At 39.2% G+C, this 17,973-nt stretch overlaps 1 protein-coding gene across 1 annotated transcript; it reads right to left on the bottom strand.

The window, feature by feature from the left end:
• Nucleotides 1-16,573: 16,573 nt before the first annotated feature.
• Nucleotides 16,574-17,569, bottom strand: Tas2r38 (taste 2 receptor member 38). The gene has a single exon (XM_006997089.1). It carries the CDS (start codon nucleotides 17,567-17,569, stop codon nucleotides 16,574-16,576), a length of 996 nt encoding a protein of 331 aa, XP_006997151.1.
• Nucleotides 17,570-17,973: the final 404 nt, after the last annotated feature.

Raw genomic sequence — 17,973 nt, 5'->3', positions numbered from 1 at the left:
AAATCAATGAATATGTTAATGTAACACACAATAAATTAAGTATTAAAAAAGAAAAATCCAGTTTCCATCTATGAGTCAAAAGTTTTATGATATGGGAAATATTAGACAACATCTATGGTTTTTAAAAGATGTCAGAGAACATTGACTCTGTAAAAGGAAAATGCCATCAAATAGCCAAGAGTCACTAGGAGGTATAATTGGTGGTTTAAACAAAACAAAACAAAACAAAACAAAACAAAACAAAACAAAACAAAACAAAACAAAACAAAACAAAACAAAACAGTAGGATGAAGGACTCTAAATACTAAGTTAGATACCATAGGAAAAGTGAGAAAATTAGAAGATATGACCGAGATTGCAATTCAGAAGTCAGAGAAAAAGGGAAAATGATAATTAGAGGAGAAATATAGAGATGTTAATATTGGATCCAATGAAAATACAACTAGAGATACCATTATGCAGTAAATTAAAGAACAGCCTCTCTATAAAATATGATGAAAGCCAAATTAACTAAAAAAAAAACAAACAAAAACCCTAGAATTTCCATTGCAAGTAAATTAATGATGCTATTGTGGAAAAACTTTTTTTTTCTTTTTCTTTTCCTGATGGCATGTTTCCCAAAAGATGTTTATGGAGTGCAGGAAAAATATATCATTTCAATACAGACAAAATGTGAACATCTATTCTAGCTTGATACACAGTTACTGAAGATATGTTATATGGCTGAGACCTTAGCAGACAAAAATTAGCTAAAGATATAAGTAATGTAAATAATAATTGTGGGTAGTTAGTGATTTGTAGTATTTATAAAAACTTTTGTACAATGAATTAGCCTAGGATGTATAAAATATCAAGACATGACTTATTTTCATGTGCTACAAAACGTCTTGCTATTTTACTGTGGAAATTCAAATTGGTAAGCATGATTCGACAGAAGCTCTCTGTGGAACATCTTACAGTCATGCTCGACAGTGACCTAAAACCACTGTGGCCACCTTTCCCAATGACGAAGAATTGAAATTACTTCATTGCATCATTTATCAGGAAATACATTGTGCTAACATGTTCATGAATGTGGTAACTAAGGCTGGGTGCTATGCAGGCTTTGTATGATGAATTGGATTTATGCCACATAATTTTTAATTAGCATTAGAATGAACAAGCAGTGTATGTGTGTGTGTGTGTGTGTGTGTGTGTGTGTGTGTGTGTGTGTGTGTGTGCTTGCTTGCATGTGCATGTGCATGCACACATGGATTGAGGTGTATCATATTTATTGACTCTAAGATTTACTCAGGATATCTCCTACCCAATGGTAAGAAGGCAATGCAAATGTTATAATTAAGATATGGAATATTTTCCCCAGTGCCTTATATACAGAGGCTTTGTCCCCGATGTAAACAATATTCAGAAGAGGGGCTTCTGAGAAGTGACTGTCCAGACCATGAGGGCTCTGCCTTCATCAATGACTTAATCTATCAAAGGATTTAAATTTTGAATAGACAGTAGGTAGATTGTGGGACGGTGGGAGGTGAGCTTAGCTGAGAGAACTGGGTCAATGGGAGGAGGGGAAGGTTTCCTTAAAGGTTAATTCCTGCCTTGGCTCTCCGTTTCCTGTCTTTTTGATACTTGCTGGCCATCATGAGGTGAGCAACTCTGCTCTCACGCACCCCTTTACACTGATGCTTTCTTTTACCATGGCCCCCAAACAATGGAGTCATCCAACCATGGACTGCACCCTCTGACACCAGCAGCCAAAACACATCCTTCTTCCTTTAAGTTGTTTACACCATGTATTTTATCACAGCAATAAGTCTGACCAATACACTAATACACTGTTCTATAGTCACCTAGAACCACCTCTCCCAACTTCATATTCCAAAAATCAGGGGTGCTTAAGGTCCTTATGCAAAATGCAGGTTTTTTAAAAAGATTTATTTATTATGTATACAGCATGTATGACTGCAGGTCAGAAGAGGGCACCAGATCTCATTACAGATGGTTGTGAGCCACCATGTGGTTGCTGGGAATTGAACTCAGGACCTCTGGAAGAACAGTCAGTGCTCTTAACCACTGAGCCATCTCTCCAGCCCCGCAAAATGCAGTTTTTGCAAATCACCTATGTAGTCCTCTCATAAACTTCAACAATTTTTAGATTTCTACAAATGCAATTTTTAAAAGTATATTTGCTTGACAGTTGAATTCACAAATGCAAAACTCATGTGTTTATATGGCTGACTATTCATTATATTTTAAATTTTTATTCCTTAGTAATATGTAATATAATGAGGAATTATTCCATTGATGCCATCTTAGATCCTGTGAAATATAATAATAAAGAATACCACAGGGGCTGGAGAGATGGCTTAGTGGTTAAGAGCACTGCCTGCTCTTCCAGAAGATGCTGGTTTAATTCCCAGCACCCACATGGCAGCTCACAGCTATCTATAACTCCAGCTCTAGGGGATCTGACACCCTCACACAGACACACATGCAGGTGAGTCACAAACACACAAAAAGTAAAATAAATAAGAAAGAGTACCATACATTAAAGCCATCACCATTTTAAACTTTATGAAACATGTTATATCTATATACATATTACTGACCAAGCTTGACACAAGAAACAGAAGAAGACCTGAAATACCCTTAAATTTTTGTCCTAAGATATTTGGAAAAATTGTTAGGTGTAAGTTGCAAAAAAGTGAGTTCTGTAAGTAGCAATTTGTATGTGAAGCTTAAGTTTGAAATCCCATTAGAATTTCTTATTTTACACATATTGACAGGGTACTTGTCATACTTTCAGCTGTCAACTTGATACTGGCCTGGAGTGATCCAGGAAAAAGGAACCTCAGTTGAGGAGCTGTCTCTATCAGACTGTACCGCCGCATTTTTGTGAGGTTTTTTCTTCTTCTTCTTCTTCTTCTTCTTCTTCTTCTTCTTCTTCTTCTTCTTCTTCTTCTTCTTCTCCTTCTCCTTCTCCTTCTCCTTCTCCTTCTCCTTCTCCTTCTCCTTCTCCTTCTCCTTCTCCTTCTCCTTCTCCTTCTCCTTCTCCTTCTCCTTCTCCTTCTCCTCCTCCTCCTCCTCCTTCTTTCTTTGTCTTCCCATTTTCCTTTGATTCACTTTCTCTTTTGTATGCCAAATTGATAATTTTGAAGCAACCTATTTTTTAACATGACAAAATAAAATTTAATAAGATAAAACAAAAACCATCTCATTGAAATTGTATGAGGCAAACCAACAGAAGGAAAAGGACCCCAAGAGAAGGCACAAGAACCAGAGACCCAGTCATTCACACACTCAGGAACCTGGGGAAATACTGAGGCTATAGTATATATGTAGAGGACCTGGTGCAAATCCATGCAGGCCCTGTGCTTGCTGCTTCAGGCTTTGTGAGTTAATATGAGCACTGCACTGTTGATTTAGAGAGCCTTGTTCTTCTGGTGTCCTCCATCCTCTCTGGCTCTTACACTCTTTCTGCCTCCTCTTCTGTGATTCCATATTTGAGGGAATTCATATAATATTTAATTTCTTGTTCCTAAATTATTTTATTTGGCATAATATCTTCCAGATTTATCCATGTTGTAGTATGAAGTTTCTCTGTGTCCTGCCCGGGCTCTGTGGTCAGGAGGAATCTCTCCCACCTGCGTCCTGCAGTCACTTGGTCCCAAGTAAACACACAGAGGTTTATATTATTTTCAAACTGTATGGCCTAATGGCTCAGGCTTCTCATTAGCTAGCTCTCACATCTTAAATTAACCCATTTCTATAAGTCTATATCTTGCCATGTAGCTTGTGGCTTACCAGTACTTTACATCTTGCTTCTCCTGGCGGCAGCTGGCAGCATCTGCCTCACTCTCCTTTCTTCTCCCACCATCTCCCTTGGATTTTCCTGCCTGGCCCCATCCTGCCCTGCCATAAGCCAATGGAGCTTTATTTACCAACCAATCAGAGCAACACATATTCACAGCATACAGAAAGACCATCCCACAGCACCATGTTGTAATGGGATTTCTTTTTCCACAATAGCTGAATACTATTGTATTGTTTAAACTCTTTAAAAACACATCACCTTCTCAGGCAGTATTTCAGAGAGTGACTAAATAAACCTTATTTAAGTCTGATCATAGACACATTGAGTGACATATGCTTTGCAAGCAAAATAGATCAAAGAGAATAAAACATACTCTGAAGAGATTCTATCAATAACCCACTCCCTTGACCTTCTGTGGTCATTTGGTTGTTCATCTTTTTGTTATTGTTTTTACTGAGGTTAATCCTCCATTATTCAAATTTTCCCTTAACTCTGAGTTAGGTCGTTTTAATTCTTAAATACTGCTTGTTTTCTTAGTCCACAAGGGGCTTACATTTTTATTCCTTCCTCGTTTGTCTGTCCATAGGCTTAACTGTCCCACTCAAATGGTTTTGTACCACTTACTATATCATAAGTTGTGGACAAGTGTTAGAGCTTCAAGAAAATTTAAGGGACAGGGAAGTACTGGTTTACAACGTGTGAGTGGCCATAGATGTCAATGAGAGCGAATGAAGAAGCAGCTGGGATTGTGCTTCATCTAACATGCTCTGGGTTCAATCTTGGCACCACCACAAAAAAAAAAAAGGAAGACAATGCAAACCAAGCTAGGTGAGGACGCAGCTGGAGTTGTGGCTCTGTGGTGGGTCACATGGCTAAGCATGTGTGAGGCTCAAGGTCAGTCTTCAGCACCATAGCAAAACAAAACAAAACAACACGACAAACGGCCAAACCAAATGGGTTAACATATAGTGGGCCTCTGGAGAATCAGGAGGCAAATAAAACTCTGCCTCTCATCTCTGCTCATTCTCATGTGTGCTAAGAATCATGGCAGGCCATAAGACTCTGAGGGATTTCATGATTACAACGTTTTCTCAGATTAAGTTAGACAGGACTCAGGAATGGACATCTATGGATCTGGAATGAGCTCTTAAGTATGGTAAAGGGCAGGATCTTAGAAAACATCTTGATGGTATATAAGGACAAATAGCTACCATTAGGTAGGGCATACTGACATTTTCCTTCTGCCTTTATAACCTAACCTCAAACTAGCATTTTTAAAGACAAGCTTCTCTTTCCATTACAAGTCCAATTTTAGATCTGATGTCCAATGTGAATTTTAGTTCTCATTTCCAAAACTCTGCCAGTGATCTGTTGTCAATAAGTCTTAAGGGGCACTACCAGTTCCTTAAAGCTGGAACCAACTTCTTCCCTCAACTTCTTCGTTTCTTGCCAGTGGTTACATCATAGCTCCACTCCACAATGAATCAGCCTCCATTCTTCCTTCTCTACTGACCACTCTCTCTAGACGCTAGATGATGATGCATGTCCAAAGCATTCTTAGACCTATTCCAGCTTCTCTATTTCCACGACCACATCCTGAAACAAGATGATGATGAGGGTGCAAATGACCCAAACACTTTGCCTCCACTCTTTCAAAATAATCCCATACAACATTGTCCTTTGGGTCTTTATAAAATTATTGTTATGATCATGTCACTTTCTTATTTTAGGTTCTGTGATAATCATTAATATGAGAGGTCTCAGTTAAAACTTGGCTCTGCTCATTCATCTAAGTCTTCATTCATGTCATTTACTTAAATTCTGATCCAAACTGTGGTCACACATTTTGCTTTTGCCAATATTTGGATACCTAATTAAATGTACCTTATTATTTTTATTGTTGTCTATATGCATGTATTTATTTTTTGACTAACATGAAGGCTGGGTCCTAAACTCACCATGTTTGATTATTCTCTGAGCCCACTGAGAGCCAAACTGAAGTTCCTCAGCTCACTCAGGTCCAATTCTGCTGCTGCTCTGCACCACCTTACAGTTTCTCTTGTAAATGCTTGAGAATACAAAGCTCGAGGTGGGACCTCACTGAGAAGTTTTCTCTTAAGAATTCTTTAAAGGAAAAGCAAGTCTGATGGCCAAGGGCCACGCCCACTGGGATTGATGGGTCAAAGGGTGAAGTGGGAGACAAATCCAGAGGAGTCATCTTTACAAATGGGGTCCTCGGAGAACTCAGTTCTGATTCTTGACTGAATTGAAGAGCAAGATGAGACTAGGGGTGTAAAAAGCTTGTTTGAGAGGATAGCCTAGACTCATACAACAAGCAAATCATCAGAATGAAAAAAATCTTTGAGGTCAGTTCAGCCCAGACATTGAAACTTTTATTGGCTAACATAAATGGCAAATTAAGGCTTCCTTTCCAGATCTGGGTTAAATATCACAGTCAGATTACTTCCCCTGAAATATTTAAGGAAGAAAAAAATGTTTTAATGTTAAAGATAAAGAAAATGCATAAATGACTTGTACTGGCTTCCTCCTTGACTTTTTGATCCAGCGATGTCATAAGACTTCTGGATGTAACTTGTGGAATGAAGTAATGAATTTAGGAAGTGTAAGGGGGAAGGAGTCTTGCTCCTTGGAGTCTTACATACATAAGCAGTGACCTTTAAAGAAGGAATTTGAGAGCTATGTTTGGTACAGCCCTTTCCCTGGTGGAAGAGTGACCATGTTCTTGGATAAAGTACCTGGTGTGGTACGGAGTTATGGATATAGAAACCATCTCTGAGAGGGGACCCTGACATTTTGTTCTATTACTTTCCCTCAAGACTTGAAGAAGAAGTCACCCTTTTGAACTACCCTGTAGTATTTCTTGAACTACTAATGTTTGAAATGATTTTTCTTATGTTATAGGTAATTATAAATGTGTTTCTCTTGCATACAGATCCAGGTAGTTCATATCAAGCAATAACAGTATATATTCATTTTGTTTCTCAAATGAAAAATGCCAACCTAAGAGGTTAGATGTACAGCTTAGAAATAAAATGTTTCCTCAGCTCAAATGAGGTCCTGGTTTTGATCCTCAGGACTTTAATAATTCAGTTTGTAGAACCAAGTAGGTCATCAAACTCTAGATAGGATCTGTACAAAGAAACTCACATCTGCACACATCATGGTCAGATTTCTGAAACCTAAATATTTTGAAGATGGCTATAGAAAACTGTCACGTTACAATTAGGAAGGCAGAGAATTACGGCTGTCTTGGTGCCACAAGTGCTCTGAGCTAGAATACAATGAGAAGATGAGTTTACAGGGGTGAAGAAAGGCCAACAAAGCATGCTAACTTCTAATTCTATAAGTGTAACAGTGTTACCTGCAACTATAAATATAAACACTTTACTTTGTAATTTTGCAAACAAAATAGCTTTCTACAGTGAGGATACAATAAATATTCTTATGTATACATATGAAAATGAGAGCTTTTAGAGTCAGCATATAAAATATTCAATAAAAATTGTTTTTTCAGGCAGCAGGAAAATGACACAAAATAAAACCCTTGATTTGCGGGATGAACTGAGGCACATCAGGCGTGCTTAGTGTGTGGACACGTGTGAAAAGCTTCAATTTGTTTCTCACCTCAGACTCTCTGAGAAATAATTGATTATTTTAGGTGAAAATCATATTGGATTTTTTAAAAAGTGAACTCATAGTAGTAGAGCGCGGATTAATTGTTACCAGGGACAAGAAGAGGGGAAGAGACGAGGAACATTGGTCAAGGGAACAAATTTTAGTGAAACAAAGGGGAGGAAAAATTCAGGAGCCCTGATGTAAAACACAGTGACTATGATTAAAAACAACATAGTGTAGTCTTGAAAATCATGAGGTAGAATTTTTAGTATTCACATTACAAAAAAAGGAACGCCTAGGGCAATTCATATTGATTAGCTTAGTTTAGCCCTTCTACGATATATACCTATTTCAGTACAACATCTGGTACATCATAAGTATATGTAATTGTTTGTTGGAAACAGCCAAAAAGCACCTTGTCCCAAATGCTGCTTCATTTTGGCTTCAGACTCCATTTTACTTGTAAGGTGAAGCAAAGTTGAGGTTCCCAAGCCCTAGGGGAGCTGGGGACCTTCCAACGGCCAATCCATTTCCTACTTAAACCACAGAAATAGTCTTTATGCATCTTCAGGTCTCTAGAAGCATTATGGCTGTTCCTAGTAATAGAAGGAGCAAATGAATCTGATTGGTTGGATTGAAAAGTTTGCATTGTATATCTGTTGACAATGATGGAATATTCAAAGAAACCCCTAACTCTGATTTCTGACTGGGTGAAAAATTGTAACTGTTACTTGGCAACAAATGTTTATCGTTTTTATGCTTAAATACTTGCATTTGCAACTGGCATTCGGAGTCACAGTTCAGCTCCTGAGTCTGAGTCTGTTGTGCTACCCTGATCAGCTTCCTCCCCTCTCCCCCTTCTTTTGTGCTGCCCTGCATTAAAGACTGTCTTGCAGTAGCCTCTTGTGTCTGCTTGGGCTGATTTGGAGCCTTGGACCATAACAGTTAACTGTCAAATAAATGAGACAAAATAACATTATGTTGTACAGTTGGTAGTGAGTGCAACTGAAAAGTATATACCAAAAGGATACAAAAGATGAGAAATGAGGCCAATGTTACTATCTTTCTTCAAGATAATTGTGCATAATTTGAAAAAATTATTTATTACATTTTATTTTTTTAACATACTTTTAATTGAAAGAGAAGTACACTACTTTTCTTCATTCCTTCTCTTCCCCAAGCTCCTCCCAGGAACCTTCCTCCCAAGTCCTTCCACACCCCTTCCAATCTCAAATAGAGAGAATCTGTGTATTGTTACTATTGTTCCACACATAAATATTCATGCATGTATATGTATGCAAAAATACATAAATACAACTGTTTTTGTTTGTGTGTATGTGGCTTCAAGGATGACCACTCTGTATTGAACAAACAATAAGGGGGCTCATCCCTGAGACAGGCTAATTCTCCTTCTCCCAGCAATCATTAGTTGCCTCTAGTTCTTTGTCTAGTGGTAGGACCCCTCAAAATTTTTTTCTTTTCATGTTAATATGTTCATTGATACAGCCATTGTTCAATCTTGTTGATGCAGGATTTCTAGGAGACACTGTTTCATTGTAGACTTCCCAGTATGCTGGCTTACAGTCTTTCTATCCTTTCTTCTGATATTCTTTCCTCCCTGAGTCATAGATGCAGGAGGTGTGATGTAGATGTATCGTTTAGGTCTGAGCTCCCTCTGAGTTGTTGATCTCTTCATTCTACCTAGTTGTGGTTTTCTGTGACAGTTTCCATTTGTTGTAAAGAGAGGTTTCTTTGATAGAGGGTGGTGCAGTGTAACTACTTATATCTGAGGAGTTAGAACTAGGGACCACAGATGAAAGGAAACATGTGGTGTTTGCCTTTCTGTGGATTACCTCACTTAATATAATCTTTTCTAGACCCATCCATTTGCTTGCAAATCTAATGAGTTCATTTTTCCTCACAGCTGGACAGTATTCCATTGTCCATATGTCCCACATTTTCAGTATCCATTCATTTGTTGAAGGACATTTAGGCCATTTCCATAGACCATATCCCACAAGATTTAGGTGCAGGAAAGGATTTTCTGAACAGGACTCCATTTGCCCCAGAAACTAAGGTCAACAATAGACAATTGAGACCCCATAAAACTAAAATGCTTCTGTGCAAATAAGGAAACAAATGTTCAAGTGAAGAAGAAACTCACAGAATGGGAGATAACCTTTGCCAGTTATACAACTGACAGGGGATCAATCTCCAGAATAGACAAAAAAAAAAAAAACAAAACCCTAAAAAACAAAGTCAAGAAAACAAATGACTAGGGAATTGTCAATTGAAAATGGCTAGGGATCTAAAAAGAAAGCTCTCAATGGAAAAAATTAAAAGAAACAAGACACAAAGAACGAAGCAAGTAACACATTAAAATCCTAATGAAACACATTAAAATCCTAATGCAGGAATGATGTCAAAATATTTAGCAATGAGATTAAAGACATAGGTAAAATGACACTTCCTTAATTTAGGAAATCTAAAAAGTACATGATAAATGTAAAATATTTATGGGAAAATATCTTCAGCCCCACATCTGACAGAGGGCTGATCTCCAAAATATATAAAGAATTCAAGAAACTAGACATCAAAATACTGAACAATCCAATTAAAAAATGGGCTACAGAGCTGAACAGAGAATTCTCAATAGAAGAATCTTAAATGGCCAAAAGACATTTAAGGAAATGTTCAATATCCTTAGTCATCAGGGAAATGCAAATCCAAATGACTCTGAGATGCCATCTTAACATCTGTCAGAATGATTATGATCAAAAACAATGAAGACAGCTTATGTTAGAGAGGATGTGGAGCAAGGAGGACACTCCTCCACTGTTGGTGGGAGTGCAAACTTGTATAGCCACTTTGGAAAACAGTATGGTGGTTTCTCAGAAAATTGGGAATCAATCTACCTGAAGACCCAGCTATACTACATGGGTATATACCCAAGGAATGCTCAGTTGTACCACAAGGACACATGCTCAGCTATGTTCATATCAGCATTATTCATACTAGCCAGAACCTGGAAACAACCTAGATGCCCCTCAACCAAAGAATGGATAAAGAAAATGTGGCACATATGCACAATGGAGTACTACTCAGCAGTAAAAAACAATGACATCATGAAATTTGCAGGCAAATGGATGAAACTAGAAAATATGATTTTGAGTGAGGTAACCCAGACTCAGAAGGACAAACATGGCTTGTACTTGTTGCTGGAGGGCTTCTCTCCAGGTTCCCCAAGCCCCGCAGTCCCACAATCCACTTATAAAATAATCACTCAGACGCTTATATCACTTATAAACTGTATGGCCGTGGCAGACTTCTTGCTAACTGTTCTTTTTATCTTAAATTAACCCATTTTTATAAATCTATACCTTGCCACGTGGCTGGTGGCTTACCAGAGTCTTTACATGCTGCTTGTCCTGGCAATGGCTGCAGTGTCTCTCCCTCCTTTTTCCTGTTTCCCCAATTCTCCTCTCTCTTTGTCCCGCCTATACTTCCTGTCTGGTCACTGGCCATCAGTGTTTTATTTATATAGAGTAATATCCACAGCACTTCCCCTTTTTTTCTTTTTTTTAAAAAGGAAGCTTTTAACTTTAACATGGTAAAATTGCATATAACAAAACAATTACCAGACAAGAATTATAGTTACAATATTAAAGAAGATGTCCTATCTATCTTATATTTGTGAGTTTAAGGTTTTATATCTAACTTATCTTTTATCATAACTGAGGAAATTACAACTATCTAGTCTTTAACCACATCAAAGACCTGAGAAGGAACATAATGGTACCTGAGAAATGGTAGATGGATGCAAGCAACTTTCGGGAATCTTGCAAAAGTAGACCAAGACAGCTGGCAGCCTGGACAGTCACCTAATGTTTCTCAGCATTGTTGGTGCATTCAAATTGGCTACAGGCCTAGAGTATCTGACAGACCATTTTTAGAAGCAGGAATTCTGAGAGACCATCTTACCCTGTCTTGGCAGAGTACAGTGGTCGCTTTCCTTGTGTCCCGCTTGTCCAGAAAGGACAGCATTATATTTGTACTGTCAGCCATCAAGCCAAGGGCAGTTCTTTGCCCAGTAGGCCATTTTGTGCCAAAAAGACAAACTTCCAAATGGAAATGTCTTAGAAGCCCAACATTCTCTCAGGATCAATTGGTGCAGCCAGGAGCACTTGTGTCTCACGTCAACAGAATTTTAAGTTATTTAAATGCCATATTCTCTAGGTCTATGAAGTGTTTGAAGATTACCTATCTATCTGAAATATATCTATGTATACCTAGAAGACTTAACTAACATGGCTACAGATATGATTATCATAGATGACTAATTATTAATCTATTTTTTAATTATCCATTACAATTTTAAATGAGTTACATAAACATAATACCTCAAACAAGAATATATATATATATATATATATATATATATATATATATATATATATACAGTATAACAAAATTAACTTCAAGTTTGTATCAATAAACTAAAATTTATACCAATGTAAAACATTTTCACACCATGTACTCACTCATAAGTGGATACTAGATGTAAAGCAAAGGATAACCAGACTACAATCCACAGCTCCAGAGAAGCTAGCTAACAAGGAGAACCCTAAGAGGGATGGATGCATGGATCACCTTGGGAAGGGGAAATAGATGAGATCTCCGTGAGTAAACTGAGAGTGAGGAGGGGCAATGGAGGGTAGGGGATGGGGGATGAGAACATAAGGGAATGGGATAGTTGAACTGGAACAGGGACAGAGTGGGAGAGCAAGGAAAGAGATACATGATAGAGGGAGACATCAAGGGAACAAGGAAGAAACAGGGTGCTAGGGAAGTTCCCAGGAATCCACAAGGATGACCCCACCTTAGACTACTAGCAATAGTGGAGAGGATGCCTGAACTGACCTACTCCGGTAACCAGACTGGTGAATACCCTAATTGTCATAATATAGCCTCCACCCAGTGGTAACTGATGGAAGCAGATGCAGAGATCCACAGCCAAGTACCAGCCCGAGCTCCATGAGTCCAGTCAAAGAGAGAGAAGAGGGATCCTATGAACAAGAGACATCAAGATCATGAAGGGGAAACCTACAGAGACAGCCAAACCAAACTAGTGGGAACCCATGAACTGTGGACCAATAGCTGTGGAGCCTCCATAGGACTGGACTAGGCCCTCTGCATTGGTGAGACAGTTGTTTAGCTTGAACTGTTTAAGGGGCCCCTGGCGGTGGGATCAGAATCCATCCCTGGTGCATGAGTGGGCTTTTTGGAGTCCAGTGCCTGTGGTGGGACACCTTACACAGCCTTGGTTCAGGCGGAGGGGCTTGGACCTGCCTCAGTTGAATGTACCAGGCTCTGATGACAATCCATGGAAGTTCTTGCCTTGGAGGATGTGGGAATGGGGGGTGGGTTGTCGGGGGGGAAGGCTGCGGGGGTGGGGACAGGGAGGAGAGGGGCATCTTTGGTTGCAAAGGAAAAAATATTTATCAATGAGATTAAAGACATAGGTAAAATGACACTTCCTTAATTTAGGAAATCTATAAAATGTAAAATATTGTTGTTTTATATGATGTAGAAAATAAAAAGAAATTATATAATAAATGAAATATGAAATATTTAGATATAATTCTATAAAAGAATTTACTAAGAACTATAAAACACTGGGAAACTAAATATTTTTTATGAAGTGAATTCTTTCCAAGTTGATATTCAGAATCAGTAATTAACTTCCAGAATCCCAACAAGAGTTGTATGTATGAGTATATGCATATATACACATTATATACATGTATATATAATATATGAACATACATATATATGTATATGTATGTGCACACACATGCATGTAACCATTAGAGTTAGTTTAATGAAGACATGAAGGAAAGTCTTTGATAAATGATATTGAGCCACATGGATGGAATACAAAGAAACTTCAGCAGCCCTTTCAATAAATTATAACGTGATGCACATTTTAAAAATAATTAAACATAAAAATGAAAACTACTAAAACTTTGGAGAAAGTCTTTTAGAGGTAAGTACATATGTCTTAGAGGAAATACAAAAAGCACAAACATTAAATGTAAAAATTGGACTGTATCAAAATCTAGAATTTCTGCTTATCAGTGTATGATCAAGAAAATGAAAAGATAGATCAAAGTTTGTGTTATGATAGCCACTATGTATCAGGCACATTAATGTCCTCTGGAATACATATGTATTCGCACATACATACAAATATGAAGCATGTGTATAATTTATGTATACATTTATAAAATATGAATATTAATAAGGAACTCTTAAACATTATAAGTTGTATGTGTACTTATATGTATGAGCTGTATAGATGTGTAGCACATATAATATACATATGCAAAATTTAAAAATTTATAAAGTCCTAAAAATCAGTAAAAGACAACTAGGTATGAAACATATGCAAGTAGTTTGTAGTAGAAAATGTGTAAGAAGAAGGCCAAGAAGTACATGGAAATGTGCTCCATGCTGACAGTTATCAGAGAAACGCAAATTAAAGCCATTTCAATCTCACCTAAAAGACCAAAATTGAGGGGGGGGGGTGTAGTAAGTTGCTATTGGCGAGAGTGTGGAATGACTTCCCTATATTGTGGAGGGTGGTGTAAAATGTCAGGCTCACTTCTGAAAACTCAAGCAACTTCTTGCCAAGTTAGATGTGCACCAACTTTTTGACACAGCAAATTCACTCCTAGGTATTTACCTAAGAGACCGTGTCCTCAAAAAGATGCATTCAAGAGTATTTGTAGAAACTTTATTATTTACAAAATCGTCTAACTATAAACAGTGCAACATCAATTATAGTGGAGCAGTGAGTTGGTTTTTTTTTTTTTGTCTTACTGGTTTTGTTTGTTTTGACTTTTTTTTTTTTTGTCTTTTATTTTATGCTCTTTCTGAGAAAGTGTGGGGGAGAAAGAACATGAAGCTGGGTGGGCCAGGAGGTGGGAGCATCTGGAAAGAGTAGTGGAAGGGAAAGAATACGGCCAAAATATATTGACTATAAAAATTCTTTAAATAAAAAAAATAAATCGGGATGCATATGATATTATGAATGAATTTCAGAAATATGATAAAAATACTTTTTGTGAAAACAGTCACGTGAGAAGAGGCTCACTTCATGTGTTTCCAGGGAAACAACAAAGAAAAGAGTAAGACCTAGTACACAGTTGCCGGATGGCTAGAACCCAAACGCTAGAACCCGGAGCAGGAACAGCACCAAAGGCTGCAGAAGCCTGTCACTCACGGTGGTGGGGAGGCAAAACGGTGAGCTACTTTGAAAGACACATTTGGTAGTTCCTCACAAAATTCAACATACCCTGACCAGGTGATCCAGTGTTTGATTTCACTGGAATTTATCCAAGAAACAGAAGCTCACGTATGCAGAAAATTTGCACACAGATGTTCCTAGCAGTGTTCCCGACAACTGCTAAACCTCAGGAACAACTGAGCTGCTCTTCAGTGGGTAGATGGGACGAGTGTGGCTCATCCAGACCACAGAATAGGATTTGGCACAGAAAGAAACAAGGTGTCAACCCTTAATAACACAGAGAAGCCTTAGATGTGGGATACTAAGTAAAAATCGCCAACTCCAAAGGGCTACACGTGCTGCATAATTTCAGCTGTGTGTTTTCTGTGGCCTTAAACTGCTCCAAAGGGAGATCTTCAAAAATTCAGAGAACAATACTATATAAAGAAGAGTTATTCTGAGAATACTCATATAAAAAAAGAAAAACAAGGAGGCTTAGCCTTTCCTTCTTCCCTTTCTGATGATATCCACAAGTACCATAGAGGGAAATGAGGTCAAAAGGTGATGTGATTTGGGAGAATCTCGTTATCCAGCTCAAATAATAGGTCATCCAGAGTAGTCGTTCTTGATACTAGCTGCTCCCCGGATCACTGAGGGACCTCTAGAAAGGTAACGTCTGGATCCATCTCCAAATATTTGAATTTGTTGGCTTGAAATATGGCAATCAAGTTGTTTTTATTTTTTTTTTAACCTGAAATCATGAATTAGGATCAGTGCTTCTGAAGGAAACTTTAAAAGATGTCCACCATGGAAAGACATGAGACAAAAGACAAAGCTTCAAGCTTTGTTGTCATTGGAACCGAAGTAAAGGCTTACTTGCTTGGAAAAGCGTAAGAATTGCATCTATCAGAAACAGAGGCCTGAGAAGAGAAAAATGCTCTTCAACAGCTTCCACACAGAAGGAAAAGCCTTCCTTCCTGGGGGGACCTGATGACCGACATCTTTGAAGGATTTAAATACCCAGTCTGGAATTTTCTCTCTGGAACCTTAAATCTGAATTTTGGAAAGCCTTCCTGCTCTGGTTCCTGTGCAGGAAGACAGAGAGCTGGGTCTTCACAGCCAAGCCTTGTAGCTGGGCTTTTCTGGGCTACTTCTTCACCTAGGTAGACAAAGGCAACTGGGCAGAGTCAGGAGGTGCACCAGAGCTTCTGATATCAAGGGCACTGGCTGGGCAAAGCTCTACCTCACCTCCTTGTCTGTACAACAGGTGGAAGTACTCTTTGGATTCCACATATTTACAGAATGAACCCTAGTCATGGGTCCTATTCACATTTTTATGTAGCGCCCCTTTGAAGCTGAAGTTACAGCATAACTGTTTCTCTAGGTTTTTCTTTTTCTTTTTTCATGTTTCCATGGAAACTGTGGGGTCCGAAGAGCACTGAATGACTGCCCTAGTAGTAACTATTTTCATGTGTGTTTCTAGTACCAGCTTTGAACAAGAGTCTTAGCAAGTGCATTAATGCATTAAGGCTTTCTGTTCCTTTAGAAGGAGAGACTTCTCAGGGCACACAGTAGTCAATAATGAGCTTCAGTGCAGAAAGGGCTTACGGTGAAGAACCCCTCGATTTTTTGTTGTTGCTGTTGTTCATTGTACTAAACACATCTAAGGAGCCAACACTATTATATTTGCTTAGATCACAGAGTTTCAATTAATTTATTCTACTATTATAGTCTATTTAGGCCAAGTAGAAAGAATTCCAGTTCTGGATTATGGAAGAAACTGTAAAACGTCACGAAGCATTAGAGGTGTATTTGTGAGGAGCCTGTTTCCTGACTTATCAGAGTGTCCCGGGAAGCACCTTTTGGTCTTTCCTCACCTTCTGGCTGCTTTGAAACCAGAAGAGCATGGTCTCTCCGGCCCTCCTCAGCTTGGCATTGCCCGCTATGAGGATAGCTGCGTGTCCAGAAGGGCAAGCCGCCATCATCCCTATACAAATCATCACTCCTCCCTTATTGTGCCACAGCACCAGCAGAGGCGTTGAGACCAAGGCAGCAAAGAATGACAGCACGTAGAAACACAGAAAAGAAACCAGAAATATGATGGCTTTGATGTGGGCCTCAAGGCTGGGGTCACGAGAGTCTCTGGTTCGGGACTTCATGGCCCTCATGTGACTGCCCAGGGAGCTAAACAGCACTCCGGAGGAAACCAGGAAAGCTAGAGAAGGGGGGATAGACCCCACATTGCAGAAGAGAAATGAATAAAAGAAATTGAGTTTTGCCATTTGCGAACTGAATTCCGTGTCATTCACGGGTAACACAGAAGCGCCCATGAAGTGGGATCTGCTGAAAAAGTCCCACAAACAGAGGACGGTGCAGATGCAGGAGAAAAGAAGAGCACCTAGAAGCACCTGGCGAAACCTCCTGGAGACCCAGCTTGCTAAGTGGAGCAGGGAGGTGTGGGAGAAACGGACAATCCTGGAGCAGTAGAGGAGACTGAGGCAGGCGGCAAACCAGAGGCTCACTTGGTTTGCGATCATCCAGAGGGTGAGGATGGCTTGGTAGCTGTGGCTCAGTGGATCTTTCATCTGCTGGAAGCAGGTGAGCTGAATGGCATCCAGAAGCAGCAACCCCTGCAGGAAGAGCCGCGTGGTGCTGAGGCACAGTAGCACAATGTCACAGTTGTTCAACGGCCGCCCCTTTACCATGTCCCAGAAGTTCACCAAGGCAATGAACGCATTGACCAGGATCCCCACTGCGAACTCCAGGATGGAAACGAGCAGAAATGAAATCTTGGCTTCGTAGGACACAGTTAAGACGGGAACCAGAGTCAACATGATGCCCCTTCTCTGATGAACTAACCCAGAACTCTGATTTCACCCACTAGAGCAGAAAAGAGTATCTCTTGAACCAAGATCTTTCCTTGGCAAGGAATCCAAATCTTGCCCAGCTTTTGGGAGGCACACAAAAAGCCCCAATAGGAAACTTGGCGGGATCTCTTGGGTACACATGAGTGTTTATGATAAGGATGGAGCAATGATGGTTCTATCTCTTGGATGATGCAAAACTTCAATAAAGCCAGGTGTACCTACCCAACAGCCCCTCTAGAAGCCACAGTGCAGTGACGGGAATGTAAACAAGATTGAGTTTCAGTTCCCCAACCAGGAGGGTCTGGTTTTACATGCCAGCACAGACCTGTGAGCACAGAGGAGAGGAGGATTTGTTTATGGGGTTCAGGGAC

Source organism: Peromyscus maniculatus, chromosome 3 (genome assembly GCF_049852395.1).
Source record: "Peromyscus maniculatus bairdii isolate BWxNUB_F1_BW_parent chromosome 3, HU_Pman_BW_mat_3.1, whole genome shotgun sequence".
In the NCBI taxonomy this organism is placed as follows: Eukaryota; Metazoa; Chordata; class Mammalia; order Rodentia; family Cricetidae; genus Peromyscus; species Peromyscus maniculatus.
This window is presented reverse-complemented; position numbering and strand designations above follow the sequence as displayed.

What these genes read in the sequence shown, in the direction of transcription:
- Tas2r38 (XM_006997089.1), bottom strand. Translation starts at nt 17,569, where the DNA reads ATGTTGACTCTGGTTCCCGTCTTAACTGTGTCCTACGAAGCCAAGATT.